This window comes from Periplaneta americana, chromosome 9 (genome assembly GCF_040183065.1).
Source record: "Periplaneta americana isolate PAMFEO1 chromosome 9, P.americana_PAMFEO1_priV1, whole genome shotgun sequence".
Taxonomy (NCBI): Eukaryota; Metazoa; Arthropoda; class Insecta; order Blattodea; family Blattidae; genus Periplaneta; species Periplaneta americana.
In genome coordinates, this window is record NC_091125.1 from 142,011,616 (window position 1) to 142,030,622 (window position 19,007).

At 35.5% G+C, this 19,007-nt stretch overlaps 2 protein-coding genes across 8 annotated transcripts in view; both read left to right on the forward strand.

The window, feature by feature from the left end:
• The window catches only part of Opa1 (Opa1 mitochondrial dynamin like GTPase), a 75,481-nt gene extending 68,862 nt beyond the window's left edge, over positions 1-6,619 (forward strand). For 5 of the 6 annotated variants that reach the window (XM_069836037.1, XM_069836041.1, XM_069836040.1 and 2 more), the window contains 6 exons: positions 297-416; positions 514-651; positions 3,343-3,549; positions 5,175-5,268; positions 5,770-5,880; positions 6,083-6,619. In XM_069836037.1, the coding sequence (XP_069692138.1) occupies positions 297-416; positions 514-651; positions 3,343-3,549; positions 5,175-5,268; positions 5,770-5,880; positions 6,083-6,147 (735 nt within the window). In that variant the 3' untranslated portion in view covers positions 6,148-6,619. The remainder of the gene's footprint in view (positions 1-296; positions 417-513; positions 652-3,342; positions 3,550-5,174; positions 5,269-5,769; positions 5,881-6,082) is intronic. The other variant, XM_069836039.1, reaches the window with a different exon arrangement.
• A 4,523-nt stretch (positions 6,620-11,142) lies between these two features.
• Iswi (Imitation SWI) overlaps positions 11,143-19,007 on the forward strand; it is a 74,992-nt gene continuing 67,127 nt past the window's right edge. Inside the window, exons 1-2 of one of the 2 annotated variants that reach the window (XM_069836045.1) lie at positions 11,143-11,327; positions 18,064-18,168. In XM_069836045.1, the coding sequence (XP_069692146.1) occupies positions 11,277-11,327; positions 18,064-18,168 (156 nt within the window). In that variant the 5' untranslated portion in view covers positions 11,143-11,276. The remainder of the gene's footprint in view (positions 11,328-18,063; positions 18,169-19,007) is intronic. The other variant, XM_069836046.1, reaches the window with a different exon arrangement.

A 19,007-nucleotide genomic window follows, 5' to 3' on the forward strand; every position in this document is an offset into this window, starting at 1 on the left:
GACATCTTATTTTCTTCTTGGCTTGTAGTTTAGTATTCATAATTGGGATTATATTCTATATCAACTTAGGCTCGAACCCATAAATACCAAGAAAACAGTTACAATTTGTGTCATAAGCAATACATGGGATGAGAACAGGTGTTGACACTCTCTTTATGGCAGAATTGAAGAAGCATGTTTGAGTTTTTCAGTCCCATAATAAGTTGCGTATTATTTTACAATTAAAAATGTCTGTTGGACTTCAGTTGAATGTAATATCAAATTGAACTGATATGATTTTCTTACTTCTTTTCCAGGCATCTGAGATGCTGCGAGTTATACAGCTGAACACACTGGAGGACCGATCAGTAAATGATAAGCAGCATTGGGACTCAGCTGTTAAATTCTTGGAGAACAGTGTGAAGGAAAAACTTCAGGTATTGTGGTTAGCTCTTCCTTGTGTAATGTCATACCCGAATACACAATATCGGGGATTCCAGAGGATTGAACTGGATCTTCTGGACTATGTTTCAGGCAACAGAAGTGATTCTACGAGAAATGCTGGGTCCTAGCACAAAGGAGAGGTGGTTATATTGGCAATATCAGACAGAGGACCAGGCTAAAAGAAGCCAAGTCAGGAATGAATTGGAGAAGATTCTTTACTCAGATTATGTAAGTATGTACTGTGCAATTAACTTAAAACATAGAAAAGCTCTATCAGGTGTCAACATCCTTGGTAATATGTAAGGAGATAGTCTTTATCAGCACTTGGATTCCAGTGTGGCTATTGGTTGGTAATAATTGTAATGGCACACTCCTGTCTGATATGGCCAAATTAGAAATACAGTAAAACCTCGTTAATCTGGACCCCGATAAGCTGGACAGGCAAAAATAAAATGAGGGAGAGGGGAGAAGAGAGATATGAATGGGGAAAAAAATAGTTTTCACGTAGTAAATAGATTTAAAAAGGACAGAAAATCTATCAGAGATCATATATATTATTTTAATGTACCGAAGTACATATGATATTTCCATGCAGATATTCATCTTACGATGAAAGAGTAATGGAACGGAGAAAAATTCTCTCCGGCACCGGAATTTGAACCCGGGTTTTCAGCTCTACATGCTGATGCTTTATCCACTAAGCCACACCGGATACCCATCCCGGTGTTGGACAGAATCGTCTCAGTTTAAGTTCCAACTCTTGGGTTCCCTCTAGTGGCCGCCCTCTGCACTACGTCATAGATGTCTATGAATGTAGGACTGAAGTCCACACATGTGCTGAGATGCACTTGTTATGAATGACTAGTTGGCCAGGATCCGACGGAATAAGCGCCGTCTTAAATCACGAAGTGACTTACGCATATCATATATATTATTTCAATGTACCGAAGTACATATGATATTTCCATGCAGATATTCTGCGTCATCATACGATGAAAGAGTAATGGAACGGAGAAAAATTCTCTCCGGTGCCGGGATTTGAACCCGGGTTTTCAGCTCTACTTGCTGATGCTTTATCCACTAAGCCACACCAGAATTTTTCTCCGTTCCTTTACTCTTTCATCGTATCAGAGATCAACCATCATTCGAAGTGCCCTTTGACTTCAAAGACTGACAATAAGGTGGCCAGAATTGGTGAACTTCTGTAGTCAGACCATGAAAAGACAACCAAATTTCTCCAAATTATGTATTGTAGAACCTATGTCCGATAGCGTGAATTGTTTTCATTTTGCATATTTTTTGCACCATTTCTTTATACTTCTTTCCATAACCCCCTCCAAAAAAAATGCACTTTGGAATCGCAAAATAACGCAAATTTGCATACTAACGCGACAAGTTTTTAAACAAATTCCAACATTATTTGTTGTTCTATTCATAAAATATTAACAATAAAGTATTTTTAAGTGATATTTTACAACCTTCGTTTTTGTTTTCAATTTTGTTTCATCATTTTGTAAACATATGAAGGCAACCATATATTCAAATCTATGAGTATATATATTGTAACAAATGAAAAACTGATGCTGAAACTGCTGCATGTACCACTTTTATTGCGTTTAATATCTTAAGCCAGGATTATAATACTTGTGTGTGTATGTGTATATATATATATATATATATATATATATATATATATATATATATATATATATATATAATTTTAAAATAATGATGTTGTTGTTGACGACAATGCTAAGGATCTTGGATTTCTTCCATTGCATCCCAATAATATTTGGTGAGCTGCGATGGTAAATCAATATCTGTTTTCTTTACTGCTCGGCATTATAACAAATGTTCCTTATTCATGATAGAGTTCTGATTTCTACAGAGGGATCACTGTGGATGCTGGTAGATATTAATTCGATGTAGATGAAAGGCGAGACAATCATGTCCAGTTGTTAAGCGAAATATAGCAACAGTCTTTTTTTCGTGGTAAATCTGGGATGTTATTACTGTCTAGCAGAATGTTTCAAGGTTTGCCTTCGCTTTTCTTCAGCAATTCCTGTTTACAAAAGGACTGGACTGTGTGTTTGATCCTGACTTTTAAAATAGCACTGCTAAGTTGGCCATAACACCGAAATCTTTCAATTTTAAACGAATTTGCCTTAAAAATAAAACCATTTTCATGGGATCTTCATGATGAATCATATAGGTTTATGGCTACGATCCTAAAATCAAAGGCAGAACTTGACTAACGAGCACAGATGCACCACGACTGAAAAAAGGCAGGTAAAATCACTCATGTGAAGACAATACTGCTAATTTTCATTAAATTTTCAGACATTATCCATCCCAAATAGGCTCCAAGTTATCAATAAATGAACATTATTACAAAACTGTTTTGGAGTAATTAAAGAAGCAAGTCAGAAGGAAATGACATACTCTGGGACAACAAGCTCTGAATTCTGCACCATGACATCATGGTAACACACTGTGCATCCAACTGTTATGTAATTTTTAGCGAATTTCAATATTCTGTGCTTTCTCAACCATCCCTCATTCCCTGATTTGGCCCCAGTAGACTTATCAGTTTCTCAAAATTAAATTACTTTGAGAGAAAATAATTTGAAGAAAGTTCTGAAAATATTTAAGAAAGAGGCCATGGAGGAATGATTTCAAATGTGGAAATTGCTGGAATCAGTGTGTGAGGATCCAAGGTCACTATTTTGAGTCGATATTTTGTATTTGTAGCAATAGTTTGAGAACTCTCCAATCACAGTAATGTCAGCTCCTTCATCAAGGAAGGTAATGAATATCTATTGGATCCGTTACCTAAGGATTCTCAAGTTTTCCTTATAGTCTCATACACAATATACACATGAAAAAGTGGAATCTTATTCGTATGTTGTTATTTTGCAGAAGCATCCTCCATCTCTTAGCTATGACGAACTGACAACGGTTAGGAAAAACCTGCAGAGAAGCAGCGTTGAAGTAGACAATGAGTACATTCGTGAGACGTGGCACCCGATATATAGGAGGCATTTCCTGAAGCAGAGTCTGGCACGGGCGTATGACTGTCGCAAGGGATACTACCTGTACCACCAAGGCCTGGAGACAGAGGTGAGAGTGAGTAATACTACTGACTGTTCAATTTCCACAAAAGAAAAGGATTTGTTATGTTACTTCATTAGGCACACTACTAATGACTACATCAGGCATGGACAAACAGTCCTGCTACCTGCATAGCTGGACTCATTCTCAAAGAGTGTGCTCGGATGTGAGTTGAAATCTTGCTTGGCTGATTACCTTGTTTTTTCCGAGGTCCCCCCCCCCCCCCCCCAACTTGTAAGGTGAATATCATGGTAAATCCTCATCTCACAAAATATCACCTCCTTATTCACCAATTTCACCAAAGCAATGCGCTTGCTGCCATTCCTATATGAATGAATGAGCTGGTTAATGAGATGAGAGTGTTCTGTTTGGATTAATGTACATGCATGTCTCTGCGCCAGTTGTAACAACATATGGATTATTTTTGTATATACTGTTAATTTAAATTTGTTAGAAATTTAGAAGATAATTTCTGCACAGAAAAGAAATCCTTGTTTGCATTATGTAGTCTATTTAAGAACTCATATTTTCTGTCATTGCATTTATCAATCAAAATACTAGGACATTTGAGTTGGTCTATTGTTTCGAAAGTATTGTACATTTTCGGTGTCTGGTAATTTTATTATATATTTTTAGTACATTTTTTGTCATTAATTTTGATGAATAAAATCACACTTCATCACATTTGATGTGTTGAGATGTGGCCTTTTAGCTAAATAACCTGCCTTCTCATTGCCTTGTATTCCACATAGTGAGGAAGTCCATTGCAAAAGCTTGTTTTTGTGTACGAAATTTAATTCAGAGAATGTAAATTAATTTCCTTAGTTGGTTATATCGGGAATTTTACTGGAAGCAAGTAAAGAGAGAGGTTTGGAAGTAAATCCCGAAAAGGCGAAGTATATGATTATGTCTCGTGACGAGAATATTGTACGAAATGGAAATATAAAAATTGGAAATTTATCTTTTGAAGAGGTGGAGAAGTTCAAATATCTTGGAGCAACAGTAACAAATATAAATGATACTCGGGAGGAAATTAAACACAGAATAAATATGGGAAATGCCTGTTATTATTCGGTTGAGAAGCTTTTATCATCCAGTCTGTTGTCAAAAAATCTGAAAGTTAGAATTTATAAAACAATTATATTACCGGTTGTTCTTTATGGTTGTGAAACTTGGACTCTCTTTGAGAGAGGAACATAGGTTAAGGGTGTTTGAGAATAAGGTGCTTAGGAAAATATTTGGGGCTAAGAGGGATGAAGTTACAGGAGAATGGAGAAAGTTACACAACACAGAACTGCACGCATTGTATTCTTCACCTGACATAATTAGGAACATTAAATCCAGACGTTTGAGATGGGCAGGGCATGTAGCACGTATGGGCGAATCCAGAAATGCATATAGAGTGTTAATTGGGAGGCCAGAGGGAAAAAGACCTTTAGGGAGGCCGAGACGTAGATGGGAAGATAATATTAAAATGGATTTGAGGGAGGTGGGATATGATGATAGAGACTGGATTAATGTAGCTCAGGATGTGGACCAATGGGTGGGCTTATGTGAGGGCAGCAATGAACCTCCGGGTTCCTTAAAAGCTAGTAAGTAAGTAAGTTGGTTGTATGCTATTCTGTTGATTTTTTTTACAGGTGGACTGTGCAGATGTTGTTTTGTTTTGGAGAATTCAGCAGATGCTGAAAGTGACAGCAAATGCACTAAGGCAGCAGGTTATGAATAGAGAAGGTAAATTACAAATTGTATCTCCAGCATACAAGATAGAAGTACTGTAATATAAGAGTGCAGATTGTAAAAGCTTATTCCTTGGAGAGAATCCAGACGTTCGAGATGGGCAGGGCATATAGCACATATGGGCAAATCCAGAAATGCATATAGTGTTAATTGGGACGCGCCCTTTTAAACCCCACTAACTAAGAAGTGAGGAAGAGCCAGAACTGTCACTCCTTAGCTGATGTTGAAGGGTGTGACAGTCAGAAGAAATGTAAAGGAGTGATCTTGGCCTCAGTGTGTGTGCGTATGCGTACGTGTGCATGTTTTTCCACCCTTCCAGTCCAGAGTAGCTTTTGGTAACAGATCTGAGAGACAGGTTCCCCCTGACTTACATTCCCTGATGATTGAGCCCGAACATAACTTTGAATTTATGATATTTCTGCACCGATGAGAATTGTGAAAAAGTTAAAAAAATTTCTGTACTTTCAGACAGTTATATTTTAATGTTGTTTGCAGCTCGTCGCTTAGACAAGGAAATAAAAGAAGTTCTAGAAGACTACAGTCAGGATATGGAGAAGAAAACAAAACTACTAACAGGACGAAGGGTAGTACTGGCAGAGGAACTAAGTAAGTACCGTGGTATGAACGAACAAAATAAATAACCATAATAATTATTTTTGTAACTCAAAAATATACAAATAAATGATGAGTATTTTCTTTTATACTGTGTATATATATATATATATATATATATATATATATATATATATATATAATTATAACAATGTATACGCATATAAATGCTAAGATTCCTTTGTATTCTTTTCAGAGCGAGTTCGACAAATTCAAGAAAAATTGGAAGAATTTATTCAGGCACTGAATCACGAAAAGTAATACTTCACATACACCATCAAGTGAGATAAATCTTAGATTCACATGACAGTACAATTTTATAAAACCTCGAAGATTTCGGGGTTTAACATATTGTTGTATTGTGTAATATGGAATTTATCCAAGATAAAAAAATAAATAACAATGTTAGAGCGATGAACAGTTTGCACAATAACAAGAATCATATAGCTATTATTGTATATTTCCTTAATGTATTTATAAATGTAGATAAATGCTGAATGTGTACAGACAGTAAGATGGTGGAACGGATTGCGACATCTTTGCCTGTATTTCATCATATAGCAAGGCACACGAGGAAGAAGTAAACAAGCTCTACGCTTGAAAGTAGAACTTTTTCTATATCCTACTTTCATCAGGTCATGTGAAAGCGTCTAACAAAGACTTGACCCAAATGAATTAAAAGAACTGTAGACACATTGGGTTAACTATTAAAAGTGATTATTGAATTTTTAAACTTCTGAGATGCTCCTTTCTCCAACTTGCCTATCTTCCCGTTCCCATTCTTGCAACCCTTTTTTCACACATTGCTTTGTTGACTTCATTCAATTCTGTCTCTTTTTCTTATGGAATTCAGTCTTGCTTTGCCAATCCTTCATCTTTCATCCCTTTCACATGTTCATACCACTCCAATTATATGTACAATATACAGGGTGGAAGTAAAATAACCAGGCAAATTATCATGATGAATAAATAGTTCATGTTGCATATAACAAAAAAGTCTAGAATCATATTGATGTAAAGTTTATAGTTTTTGCAGAAAAAATCATTTTCCTACAATCTTTAATAACATACTGTTTCAATAACTATTGCAAGTGGGAACGTGATTTATGTGTATATTGATAGAGAATCTAATAATTCTTTATTTTTCCTTTTGGCATATTTCAATAGAGTGGACGGTTTTTGAGTAAATTTAATGTAAACATAAGGATAATTTAAACATTTTAAAATTGGAGGAGGTTGCAACATTGTAACCTGAGGGAGTGGTTAGTGGGGTTCGTTCACTCAGCAGACAAACCTGAGTTTAGAATATCATTCTAAAAATATTATTACTTCTAATGTTTTTAAATGTAAGAGCTGTGTGAAAACAGGGAAAAAATCTTTTTAGAAAATTTATGCGAATTTTAAACAAAATTATAACCATTAAGTTTATTTATTTTATTTTAGTACGTTATTTTACGACACTTTATCAACAGCTTAGGTTATTTAGCGTCTGAATGAGATGAAGGTGAAATGCCGGTGAAATGAGTCTGGGGTCCAGCACCGAAAGTTACCCAGCATTTGCTCATCTTGGGTTGAGGGAAAACCCCGGAAAAAACCTCAACCAGATAACTTGCCCCGACTGGGAATCGAACCCGGGCCACCTGGTTTCGCGGCCAGACGCGCTGACCGTTACTCCACAGGTGTGAACGCCATTAAAGACTCTGACACAAGATGGTGCATATTATAATGGTATCTTTGAACAACTGATTATTGGTAATTTCACAGATTCTTGTTTGAGAAGAAGGGTACACTATGTGTCTTTTATCACCCAACATTCAAGAGACCTGTTGTGCAAAATGCAAGGTGTTTAACAGGAGCAGCATGTATAAGAAATTTTGATAACGAAAAGAGTTAACACACATTATTTTGAAGAAATTTAAATGAATAAGTTTATTTTGTTTACTGAAAGTTTGTTACATTTAAAGAACTTATTATCTCTCTGAAAGGCAGAAAGTAAATTCCGGGTTATTTTAGAAGAAAATGACAGGAAATAATTTCAAATTATACTGAGGCCTTCTGTTACAGGGTGTAGGATCCTCTTCTAGGCCTAGGTATATTTTAAAAGCACATTTTACTACTGGGTCCTACAGTCAATTGGGGTAGGAACATGCAACTTCTTAATTTCGTTCCAAGTGTACTTATGCTGTTTAGTCTATTATAAATGGAAAGAAACTAGCCACTCTATCCCATTATCTCCTGGCTTAGTTGCCTCATGAATGAGGCCTTATTGGTGTCACTTATGAGCAGGCTTCGAGACTTTGGACCCGATACAATAAGTTTACTGTGCATATACTATAAGTTGTTGACTCGCTGCAGGTAGTGAAAGGTAAAGATGTTGTTTTCTAATGCCAGGCATTTGCCAATAAAGTCATTTGACCTCTTGCACTCCAATATTTTTCAAAGATATTATCATGGCCAGCCACTGAAGCACAGATTTTGAGGTGTTCCGAATCCATTTCTTGGTTAGGTAGAGATGTGTTGAGGTAACATTTCTATTTAGAGTACAGTATAAGGAAACACACACATATGTACATTCTGAAAGTAAATATACATTATACAATGACAATGTCAAGAGAATATGAAACACATTTATTCTCCTGTATTTTATAAGCATATGTGTTGAATTATACACAATGTTAATGGTGAAAATAAACATGTATCAATTTTAGTTTCTTCATTTATCCCATTGGTCGTATTTAGGAAGTGCAGTTACAGTACCGAATTGCAATGTACTACAAGATACATTTTCAGTGTCTCAAACGTAAATCTTTTTCGCTTATCTGCCAAACACAGTTTGTACTGTGAAAAGCTGCGCTCTACGTCGCATGACGTGATAGGAGCAAAACGAAAAAACCTACCATCATTGCAGCCTCTAAGAGACAGTCTTTTATTCTCGGGTGACTCTTGTCCACTAATTTTCTGTTTATATTACACAATGTTCCATATCCGTTTTTTTACATAAAATTGATTTCCACTTGTTTTACACGTTCAGTAACCGGTGTACTTGATGTCTCATTAATTCTCTGTGTCATTTCCTCAATTAATTTGAGGGCTTCCGGCATCTCTTGCTCTGACTTTTCTAACCGTGTAATAGTTTCAGACACAGTTTGAAAATAGGTTTGTATGAAAACCAAATTATTCGTCAGAACCTTCAAATCCAGAGCGTTTTTCTTTGCGTATTTGTTGTATCTCATTCTACAGTACCCTCACCCACTGTACGCTTTACCACTATACTCAGTACGTCGTTATGTGGATTTCCCACTGAACTGCTCTATTGGGTCCGAAGTCTCGAAGCCTACTTATGAGGTTCAAACCTGCCTTCGGACAGTTGACTAAACAACACTAATTCTGCACAAAACGTAGAAAGTTACAATAATGTAAGCTTACAACAAAGTCGTACAAAATCATCCTGACTGGTAAAACCTTACTTCAATATATTGTATCTTACATAAGCGTTCTGCTCAAGGGCAGGTCTTTCACTGCAAACCCAACATTCTACAATCTTTCCTATTTTCTGCCTTTCTCTAAGTCTCCGTATGTGATCCATAGGCCTATATCTTAATGTCGTCTATCCTCTGATATCTTCTCCTTGTAGACTATATTTAGGATTGAATTTTCGATCTTGATAAGCACTACACATGGGAGTGACGTCTGATTTGTGTTCCGTTATTTCATGATGAAATTAAATTGAGAGATGAACAAATATACATAAGCGAATTTTTGTAAGGTCGAGGATCGGTGACAGGTTAGGTTTGTTTAAACTCTTGGTATGCCTTACATATACACTTTTTGGTAGATAGGTACACAGATAGGTTTATTCTGATGCGTAGTGCAACAATTGTGGTACCATGGGGTTACGTGCTGATTTCGTGTGGAAATTTAAGTACGCTTTCTCTCCCTGTGTTGTACATGGAGAGGTCGAAGATTCACCATTTAACTCATTGTCATATACCGGTACTGGCTATTTTAAATTAGACTATACTAGAAACTGCTTACCTGTCGAATTATTAACAGAGTAAAATGATTGAGATTTGAGATAGAGATACTTGGTGATTATTTAGCGGCAAATATACTTACACCGCTATAAAGTCCAGAAAGTGTGGTTGAAAGGTTTAAGGGGAATATAACCTAAAGTAATTTCTGGATGAGGAAAAAGTAGAGAAACAAAGCATATGAACGGTATCACTAAAGTAAATAAGTACGTGATCATTTTCCAGACAAATTATATTTCTGCAAGTTGAAATTTTACAATATAATTATAATACAAATAAGCCCAAATTATAAGTAGGCTTATACATCAGTTTCATTCCTTCTCTTGTCTTGTATAACGTAGTAAATAAACCATTGTATAAAGATCCAATATTACTTCGACACATTCATTATAACAAATCATCATCCATGTTGCTCAACACGCCAAATAACAGGATTAAGCTTGCGAAAGCTTATTAATATTGTCTATTAAGGAACTAAAACGGGAACAGTCTATAAGCATGTTGCACTCACATTACTCATTACTAATTTAAGGTTACGTTCACTTCGACCCTGAAGAATGTTATTATAACTTTAATTCAGGAGCACTATCTTGAAGAGTACTTTCACTGGACTCTCTTCCTTCAAGCAGTAAATGTTTATTTGCTTCAATTTCTTTTAATTTTTGTTGTGGTTTTATAACAGTGAAGTACCTGTGAGCCCTCAAACCCAACAAAACACAACCATAAATAGTTGCACCAACACATGTTATTACTACTCCTCTATGTAACGTGTCAAGTATTCGATTTCTTGTTCGTCGTTTAAACATCATTCTTCGTCAGACGAGTATAATAATAAATTTACAGTTTTAGCACATTGCAAAATAAACTACGATGAGTTCTCAACCTGTGACACGTGATATCAGTATGGACCAGGACCACTGACTGGTACAAAAGAACTTAATAGTCCTCTTGGTATGGGCATGGATAAATATATAATATATATTTATCCATGGTATGGGACTGACCACACCACTTGAAGAAAGCACGAAATTCTATATTTCTCTTATCTGGATTTCAGTATACCTGTGCCTTTTGCCGTGGACAGGGAAACCTACGTCTCATGTCGGCGGTATAAATTTCGCATCAAGGAAATTCACATGTTAATAGTTGGTACAGTTCAAAGAGTACAGTCAACTATTATTGGTTAGGAAGCAAGATCTGCCATCTGTTGTTATATTACAGAATTAATGTAATTTGTCGGCCCGCCATATTTTGCGTTCATTGTTTAGAGCTTCTTTCCGGGTCTACAAGAGTGATTGAACCAAATTTGCAAGGGGAACGTGATATATTAATTTAAATAAAACGACACCAGCGTCCATAATGTTAAAACCAGAAGATAGCATGGATACAGGTGACACAGGCGAGAACTCGGTAAGGTTACTTGCTTAGGATAACGATTGATATTTGGTTATGAAGCGTATTATGCGGCAAGAACATGTTCCCACGAACTGTCACCAAAAACTGTTAGATATTTAACGACAAATTATCCCCTTGAAATACTATCAATATGATTTCCCCATTGTGATATAATTGTAGAATTTTGGTAGAGTTTTATCAGTCATTGTGGGATTACAGAGTTTCCTTTTGTTTTTAGAGAAATAAACTTTGGTCGTATTTTTCACTTGTAGCTTTTATGTTCTCAGGGAAGCCTTGTGTTCTGTTACATATGATCTCAAGAATGAGCGAATATATGTGACGAACCGTAATTATAGCGAGAGCAATATGCGAATATTTACTGATCAAATATTTAGGTTATTTTGTGAATGTTCAATTAGGGGCTCTTTAAGATTTTCTCCAGTTAGGTTATGATTTTGTACTTCTTACCCGACAATTTAATGGTTGTTTTTAAACCTTGCCATAGCTCGTGTTATATAGTGTACTTTGTTTATGAACTATTATATAACCTAATATTGGATAAGGACGATGATGCGGGACGAAGTTTGATGAGGCCTTCTATTTCCTCATGTTCCTGTTAAAATACAAAAGTATTGATTTTTATAAGCAATACAATTAATGTGATTTTAGAAAAGTGTTTTGCTATTCATACCTTAAGCCTAACCAGAATATTTCCTCGAACGAGTTCTTCCTTTTCATAGGAAAAAGTACTGTTGTCTGCCAGGAATTTGAAATACCGCCATTGAGCACTTGCTTTGTAGGCCTATATGACATTTATGGCTGTTAGTACGAAAAGTATACGATTCAAGTGTAACAGTACTTTTTCTGAACTTATTTCAATTTGTGTAGTAGCTTATGAATCTTCCTTCTTCCCCCTTCCTCCCTCATAGTTGGTAAGAACATGAGGTTGCAGGTTTGGGTTAGCTTAGCTCTCTCTTCCTCATCCATAATGTTCCTTAGATAAAGCTGACTGAATGTTTTCTGCTGATAGAATGTGAAAACAGGGAAACAAAAGATTGTGTACATTGGGAAGACCTAATACTGTACTGTGGTAAACTGGTTTTCTGATGCCCATAATGTAAACTAACGCATTAAATTCAACATTGTTTCATTGATATTTTTATCTGGGTTTTGTAAAGGTGCATTTGGGTTAAACGAGCGTTGAGCGACTTCTGCCGATTTTGGAATAGACACCGACGCACTTAGGTTAGGTTAGATTAGGCTTTTGTTACCGTCAAGATGAAGGTGAAAGCGATTGAGTGTGATTTTTTGTTTTCTATGTTGGCAGTTCAAGTGCGTCGGTATCTATTCCAAAATAGGCGGAAGTCGCTCAATGCTCATTTCACCCCACTCTTTATCAGGAGAGACAACTGATAGAAGAAAGTTGAACATTCCAGATATAGCAAGTGATGCAACGTGGATACCTACGTATAAAATTTCACGCGAATTTTTTATGTTACGGAAGAAGGGATGCTATTTTTGTAACGTCGCAATGTTCATAAAGATTGCCCAACGTTAAGTGAAGTTTTATTCATTATGTCATTTAGTTTGCTGTTCCTGTTAGATACACAATTGAATGAGTATTTCGTCAAAGTAGACAGGCAAGGGATCCTTTCAAAACTCGTACTAGAGTTAACTCAAACCAGACCCATGTGATAGCAAAGCCACGGAAGGGCATATGACAGGAATGCAAAACTGTGCTACAATTGTGACACACGTCACAAGCCGGAACATGTCACTCATCCCTTCCTTTCACCCCACACGTCATTGGACATGGTAGGGGGAAAGGAGATATGTATGCAGTGTGCTTGCGGAACCTCACACATACGTAATTCAAGGCCAGGGAATTGTAGAAAGGGAACAAACTCTTTCCCCATACTTCCATTCCTCTCTTCCCCATTCTGCATCCCTGGCATATGATAATGAGGGGCAGGGAGAGAAGAGAGAACTGAAGTTTTGAAAAGACTGAATACATATATCGTGTCAAACAAAGTACATTTTCAAATAATTCAGTCAAAAGTTGTGTTCACAAGCAAATCTACAAAGCAAAAATAAGATTGGAGTGTTCTTCGTGACATTCATTTCACCTGAACTAGCCATCATGTGCTTCATTTCTGAACAACTTCAATTAGTTGATTTCTCTGCTCATGACTCTTGTTTGTTTATTGAATGCAGTGGTGCCAACTTTTGGAAAACTTTGGTGGGCTCAAAGTAGTGATGGGATGTGATTTGAAGATCTGTGTTAGGTTTGTCACTGGTTCAGGCTGTGATCAATGTACGCATATGTGACAGATCCGTAGTCCAGAGAATAATTATTGCAGGCAGGCAAATACCATCTTGGTAACCTCAATTCCATTGATGCTAAATAACCAAGGAATTGATACAGTGCCGTTAAATAACCACGTAAAAAGTAAAAAGGAAATTTTCTTCCAGAAAGTTGTGAAGGGTATCAAAACATTCAGTTTGCTTATTAAACACGTTTCCTTGATTGATAATTGAACACGTTTCATTAAAGTATATTTTTTATGAATGATTCAATGTGGTCTTATGCAATATAAATGTTTGGGCTAATATTTGATCCCTGAAAAGATCGGCTTAAATAGTTAATTTTTTAGGAAATGACTACCATATCAGAAAAAAACTTGGAGACATTTCATCTTGTGTGTTCGTCGTTTTGGGAAAAGATGGTTGGTAAGAAAAACCAAAACTCTGTGTTGAGTTCATATAGGTTTTTAAGCTTCTTCCTCGAGATAACTTCAGTGGCAGTTATAAGACTTGAATCCATTTCCTCACAAAGCAATCCAAAAATACAGGAATTTGTAGCACAGGCCTTAAGAAATTAACTATGTTAACTGCATCATCTAACACAGTTTTCAATTCTTTGGGCATGTGTTTTGAAACAAGAAGCTTGCCTGTGAATGCAGCATTGTGTCCAAGAATTATTTGGTGCTTATGATTTCACCCTTGCAATAAACCCAGTATAATTATGTTCCTGTCATAGATTTCGCAACATCTGAACAAATATCTTCCCAGCAATTCTGGGCTATTGCATTTTTGCGAAAGTATTGGTTGATTAACGTGAATATTTTGTCTCCTGTAGTTCTCGCTTTTAAGGATCTGCAGAACAAGTACTCTTCAACAATTTCCCCCAGGGTGCGAATTAACAGGGGGGGAGATTTCCCTCTCTGTTGGAAAGTTATCCCCCTTTCATAAATTCATATTAATATCCCTGCCAGGGATAATTTCTATCCCCCCCCCCTCATAAAATAGAATTGTTTTAATACGAGTATACTTTACAAAGAAGCTATAAAGAAAACAAAGAAAATAATATTGATATATATCATAACCGGCAAACTGACAACAATCAATAACTTAGGAATTACATATCTTATCTTAAGTTTGCCCATGGATATAATTATTATTATGATCAACATGCAAGACAAGCAACTCAGTGTGACCACAGTCTAGTGTATACAGTCGCGAAGCTCAATACGTAGTAAATATGCAAACATTAGATAGTTGCTCACCACTAGGATCGCTAATATCGCCTCATTACAGGCAATGCAAAATAGTACCGTCACAGTCTATTGTTTCTAGCAACCTCAAAACTCAAGCTTCGTGACTATATAGTAGACTGTGGTGCGACCAAGTGTTGAGCTGTATCGAATGAGGATAATAGTTTTATGTATGATATTCTCTATCTAGGATTCTATCCTCCCCTCATCAGAAACCTTAATTCGCACCCTGGTCTCCCCATTAATATACCTGGCAGAAAGTGACTATGGCTAAATAGGCAACATCAGTTGGTTTGTGAAATACAATTGCAAAAAAGGACTGCTACGAACTCTTTAAAATTACATCTTTGAGATAGGTTGTATATTCAAAGATTCAAGAAGGAGAGTTTAAATATGAGGCATAATTCCTCTTGAGTAACTTACTTTGTTTCATCTGCTATTTTCGTTTCACATTTCCCCCATCAGTAAAAATCGACAGCTCTGGAGGTCCAAAGCTGACCAGCTGATTGCTGGCCTCATGTCTTAGCAAAAATGAATGATTATCCAGTCTGTATGGGGTTAAGAAAAGGTCAACACAATAATTCTCTCAGTCATTATAGTTGGCTTATGAAATCAAATTTCAGTATACTCACTGTAACTTCCAAATTCATCACGATGCCTGGTGGGTACTGGTCCCATACAATGGTCGAGATTTCATTAGAGAATTTCTTCCCCCATGAGAAATGGAACCAGTGTTCATTTCATGTTACTAGTCCAAGGCATAATGCATTACATCACACAGCTATGGCCAGGGACTGCTGTGTTAGTACCACATCTTTTAATTGATTTTGAATAATCGTAAACAAGTTGGAGGAATTTTTCATTAAAGAATCACTTTACTATTTTATTGGTATCTTCCTAACAAAAACACATTGCAGCTTTTATTTTTATTCTTCGGGAATTTCTAATCCTTGTTACAGCATATCCTAAGGCCACACTTATACCACAGTCTAGTATATACAGTCACGAAGCTTAAGTTGTGAGGTTGCTGGGAACAATTGACTGTGCCAGTATAGCTCACGCAAGGAACGATTACCGAAAAGCAATGGTGACGTTGCTGTCTGTTTTGACATGTGTATGTGGGCATGCCGAGTGGCGAGAGGTGTGGGCCGATGGAAGTACTGTCTCTTCAAGAAGATGAACAAATGAGGACATTGCTGTGGAAATAAAGAACTTAATAAAAGAAAAATTCGACGCTAATTAAACACGCAACATATATTTACGAATGAAATAATAATACCGTGTGATAGAAAACAAGTATTCACATGCAATGGAACAAATTAAAGTCTTAATGTAACTATCATAACGTAAGACTGCTTCTATCGATGTCATTTCTCTTCCGACTGTACTCTTGAATATCATTCAACCTATCTCGTGACCTCTCCTGTCGCCCTCTCTTCCTTATCCCATTGTTTTATTCGCATTCCTTCCGTCGGTATTCCTTGCTTGTGAGACCTATACTATTTCGCATGGTCTGTAATGAGGTGATATTAGCGATCCTAGTGGTTAGCAACTATCTATGGATGCATATTTACTACGTATATACTAGACTGTGCTTGCATTACATTGCTATATAGTAAGACATCACCTGTAACACATCATGAGCATGATACCAGACCTCTAAACCCGTAACTACTGTTTTTAATTTTTGGTGAACTTTGATATCATTTCTTATATTTCTTGTAAAATATAAAGTTTTATGCAAATTACGTATAAATACCATTCTTAAAGGTACAATAAATCTTTTCAATTGCACACTTAGTTCACTTAATATCATTGTTGTGAAAAGCATTAAATTCAAAGTGGTCTTCCTGATCACCACCACAGTATGTGGCAAAAACTCACCACAGTAGTTACGGGTTAAGACCATCAAGGAAATGATATTAACAGTAACGAACAGATATTCATGCGCAAAATTTAATTAAAGCTCATAACTGAGACCTCAATGCAGTATTAAGTCTTCATTGCGTACTCTTGCCGAAAATGTGGTAATTATCTTTTACCCATGCGTAACAAACCTAAGCATTGTCCATGTGCGACATACACAGTTTCATTTTTCACAGATGAGCACCAGTACTTTCCACATAATAAAACATGAAAGACGAACCCATTTTCGTACTTACTTTGAATGTTTCATTGTCGAAAATAAAATAATGGAATTTCGAGAATGATGAATGTATGATTCAGCGATATTTGTGTTTAACATAAAAATATAAAAAAAAAATAAAATAAAAAAAAAATGGGGAAAAATAGCAAAATTCTTGATAAATCGCGATCTTCAAATGTCTTATTCATACCTATAAAAATTTTAATTCTATGACTCCATAGCAGAAATTCGCGAAAATCGGTTGTTCCTACTAATAAGCTATTGCAAATTGAGACAAGGTTTACTTCTAACTTGAAAATCCCTAAAATCACTACAGTAAGTACCTAATTACGAATAAAATTAATTGGTATTAGTTTTATAAAGTGTCATTATTATTATTATTATTATTATTATTATTATTATTATTATTATTATTATTATTTATTTTTAACAAAATAATCCGCCATCAATGAGGGTGACCATGAAGATCCAGAATAAAAGCACTACAGAATGTTTAGAAAGACAAAAAGGATTAAATGCAGAAGTTGTTATTATTATTATATTATTGTTATCGTTATTATTATTATTATTATTATTATTATTATTATTATTATTATATTTCTAACAAAATGCATTAGTTTATATTTTATATGTAATTGTATGCATATACATGAGTTTGCCAGTGGAAAAAAGGAACTCACATTTAACCGACTTACACAGATAGACTTCTGAAGAGTCCGATTTAGACTCATATATATGCAGATATGTATGTTCGTTATTTAATCTTGATTTTCTTCAGAGCAACAAATGTTTTGATATTTGGAGGGTTTATGTGCACACATTTTACACCTGCATAAGTGACACATTTGATTGTGCGAAATTGAAATTACATTAATATTAAATTATTAATATCACATATTACATATTTTTACTGAGTTCGAAATACCAGTGTACTGCAAAACAATATGATGCTATAGTATACATTTACTTTTTCCCTGATTTACGTTTTGTTGGTGGAAAGCATTCAGTTAGTCTTATGTAAGAAACTCCCTGTAGAAAAAAAAAGTGATAGATTTCAGAGATATTGGCAGACCAACAAACCAGCGAAGATGCAGAAGAATGGAAGATGGGGGGAGCAGCCTCCGATGAGACAGTTTTACCAGGAAACAACACCAAGGTATTAGTTAACTGCCATCCAGTAAGTGGGATCTTAAGTTAGTGGTTTTGTGTCTGTAGTATGAAACTCTTGTAGCCAATTTGTAAGTATGGAGAGTCTATATTAAGTATATTGTTATTGGGTCACTTGAAAGATGTAATTCTCTTAAATGCCTTTAAGTTGTAAAGCATGTAGATAAAATGAAAGTTGGTTTCTGTCATCATTTGGTGAAAGTAAATCTTGAGAGATAGAGCATATTTCTGAGTCTATTATCTTTTAGGCATGTGAGTAAAATCTTCTGTAGCAACTATTATCTTCGTCATCTGTCAGCCATTATATTTGCATGATATGTCTTGGCTTGTACTGAAGGACTTGTTTACGAAATCTTTTCACCAGATTTTATAGGTCGAAGTCAGGTTTTGGGAAATTGGTAATTTTTAGTTGCATTATAAGGTTTATTTGGATAAAATTACAGAAATATACTTCGATAAGAAATTTGAACGCATTTCAGAATAAGATAATTGTTACTGACATCTTTCCTGATACAAAATATTTATTTACAGTATTTATTTATTCTGGTAGAGTTAAGGCCATGAGGCCTACTCTTCCACACTACCAGAAGTAAAATACATAATAAAACAATAACAAAAATACGAAAGTAATACTTAAAAATAATAGTACATTATGCAACGAGCCTATAATGATAGTAATTAAGAAGCGAGTATGGATGTTTATGAAACAAGTGCAAGCGAGTTTCATAATTTTCATACGAGCTTCTTAATTACCATTATAGGCGAGTTTAATACGACTTTTTATGCTCGACCATATTTCTAACTTGAAATTATTCAGATGTATACATT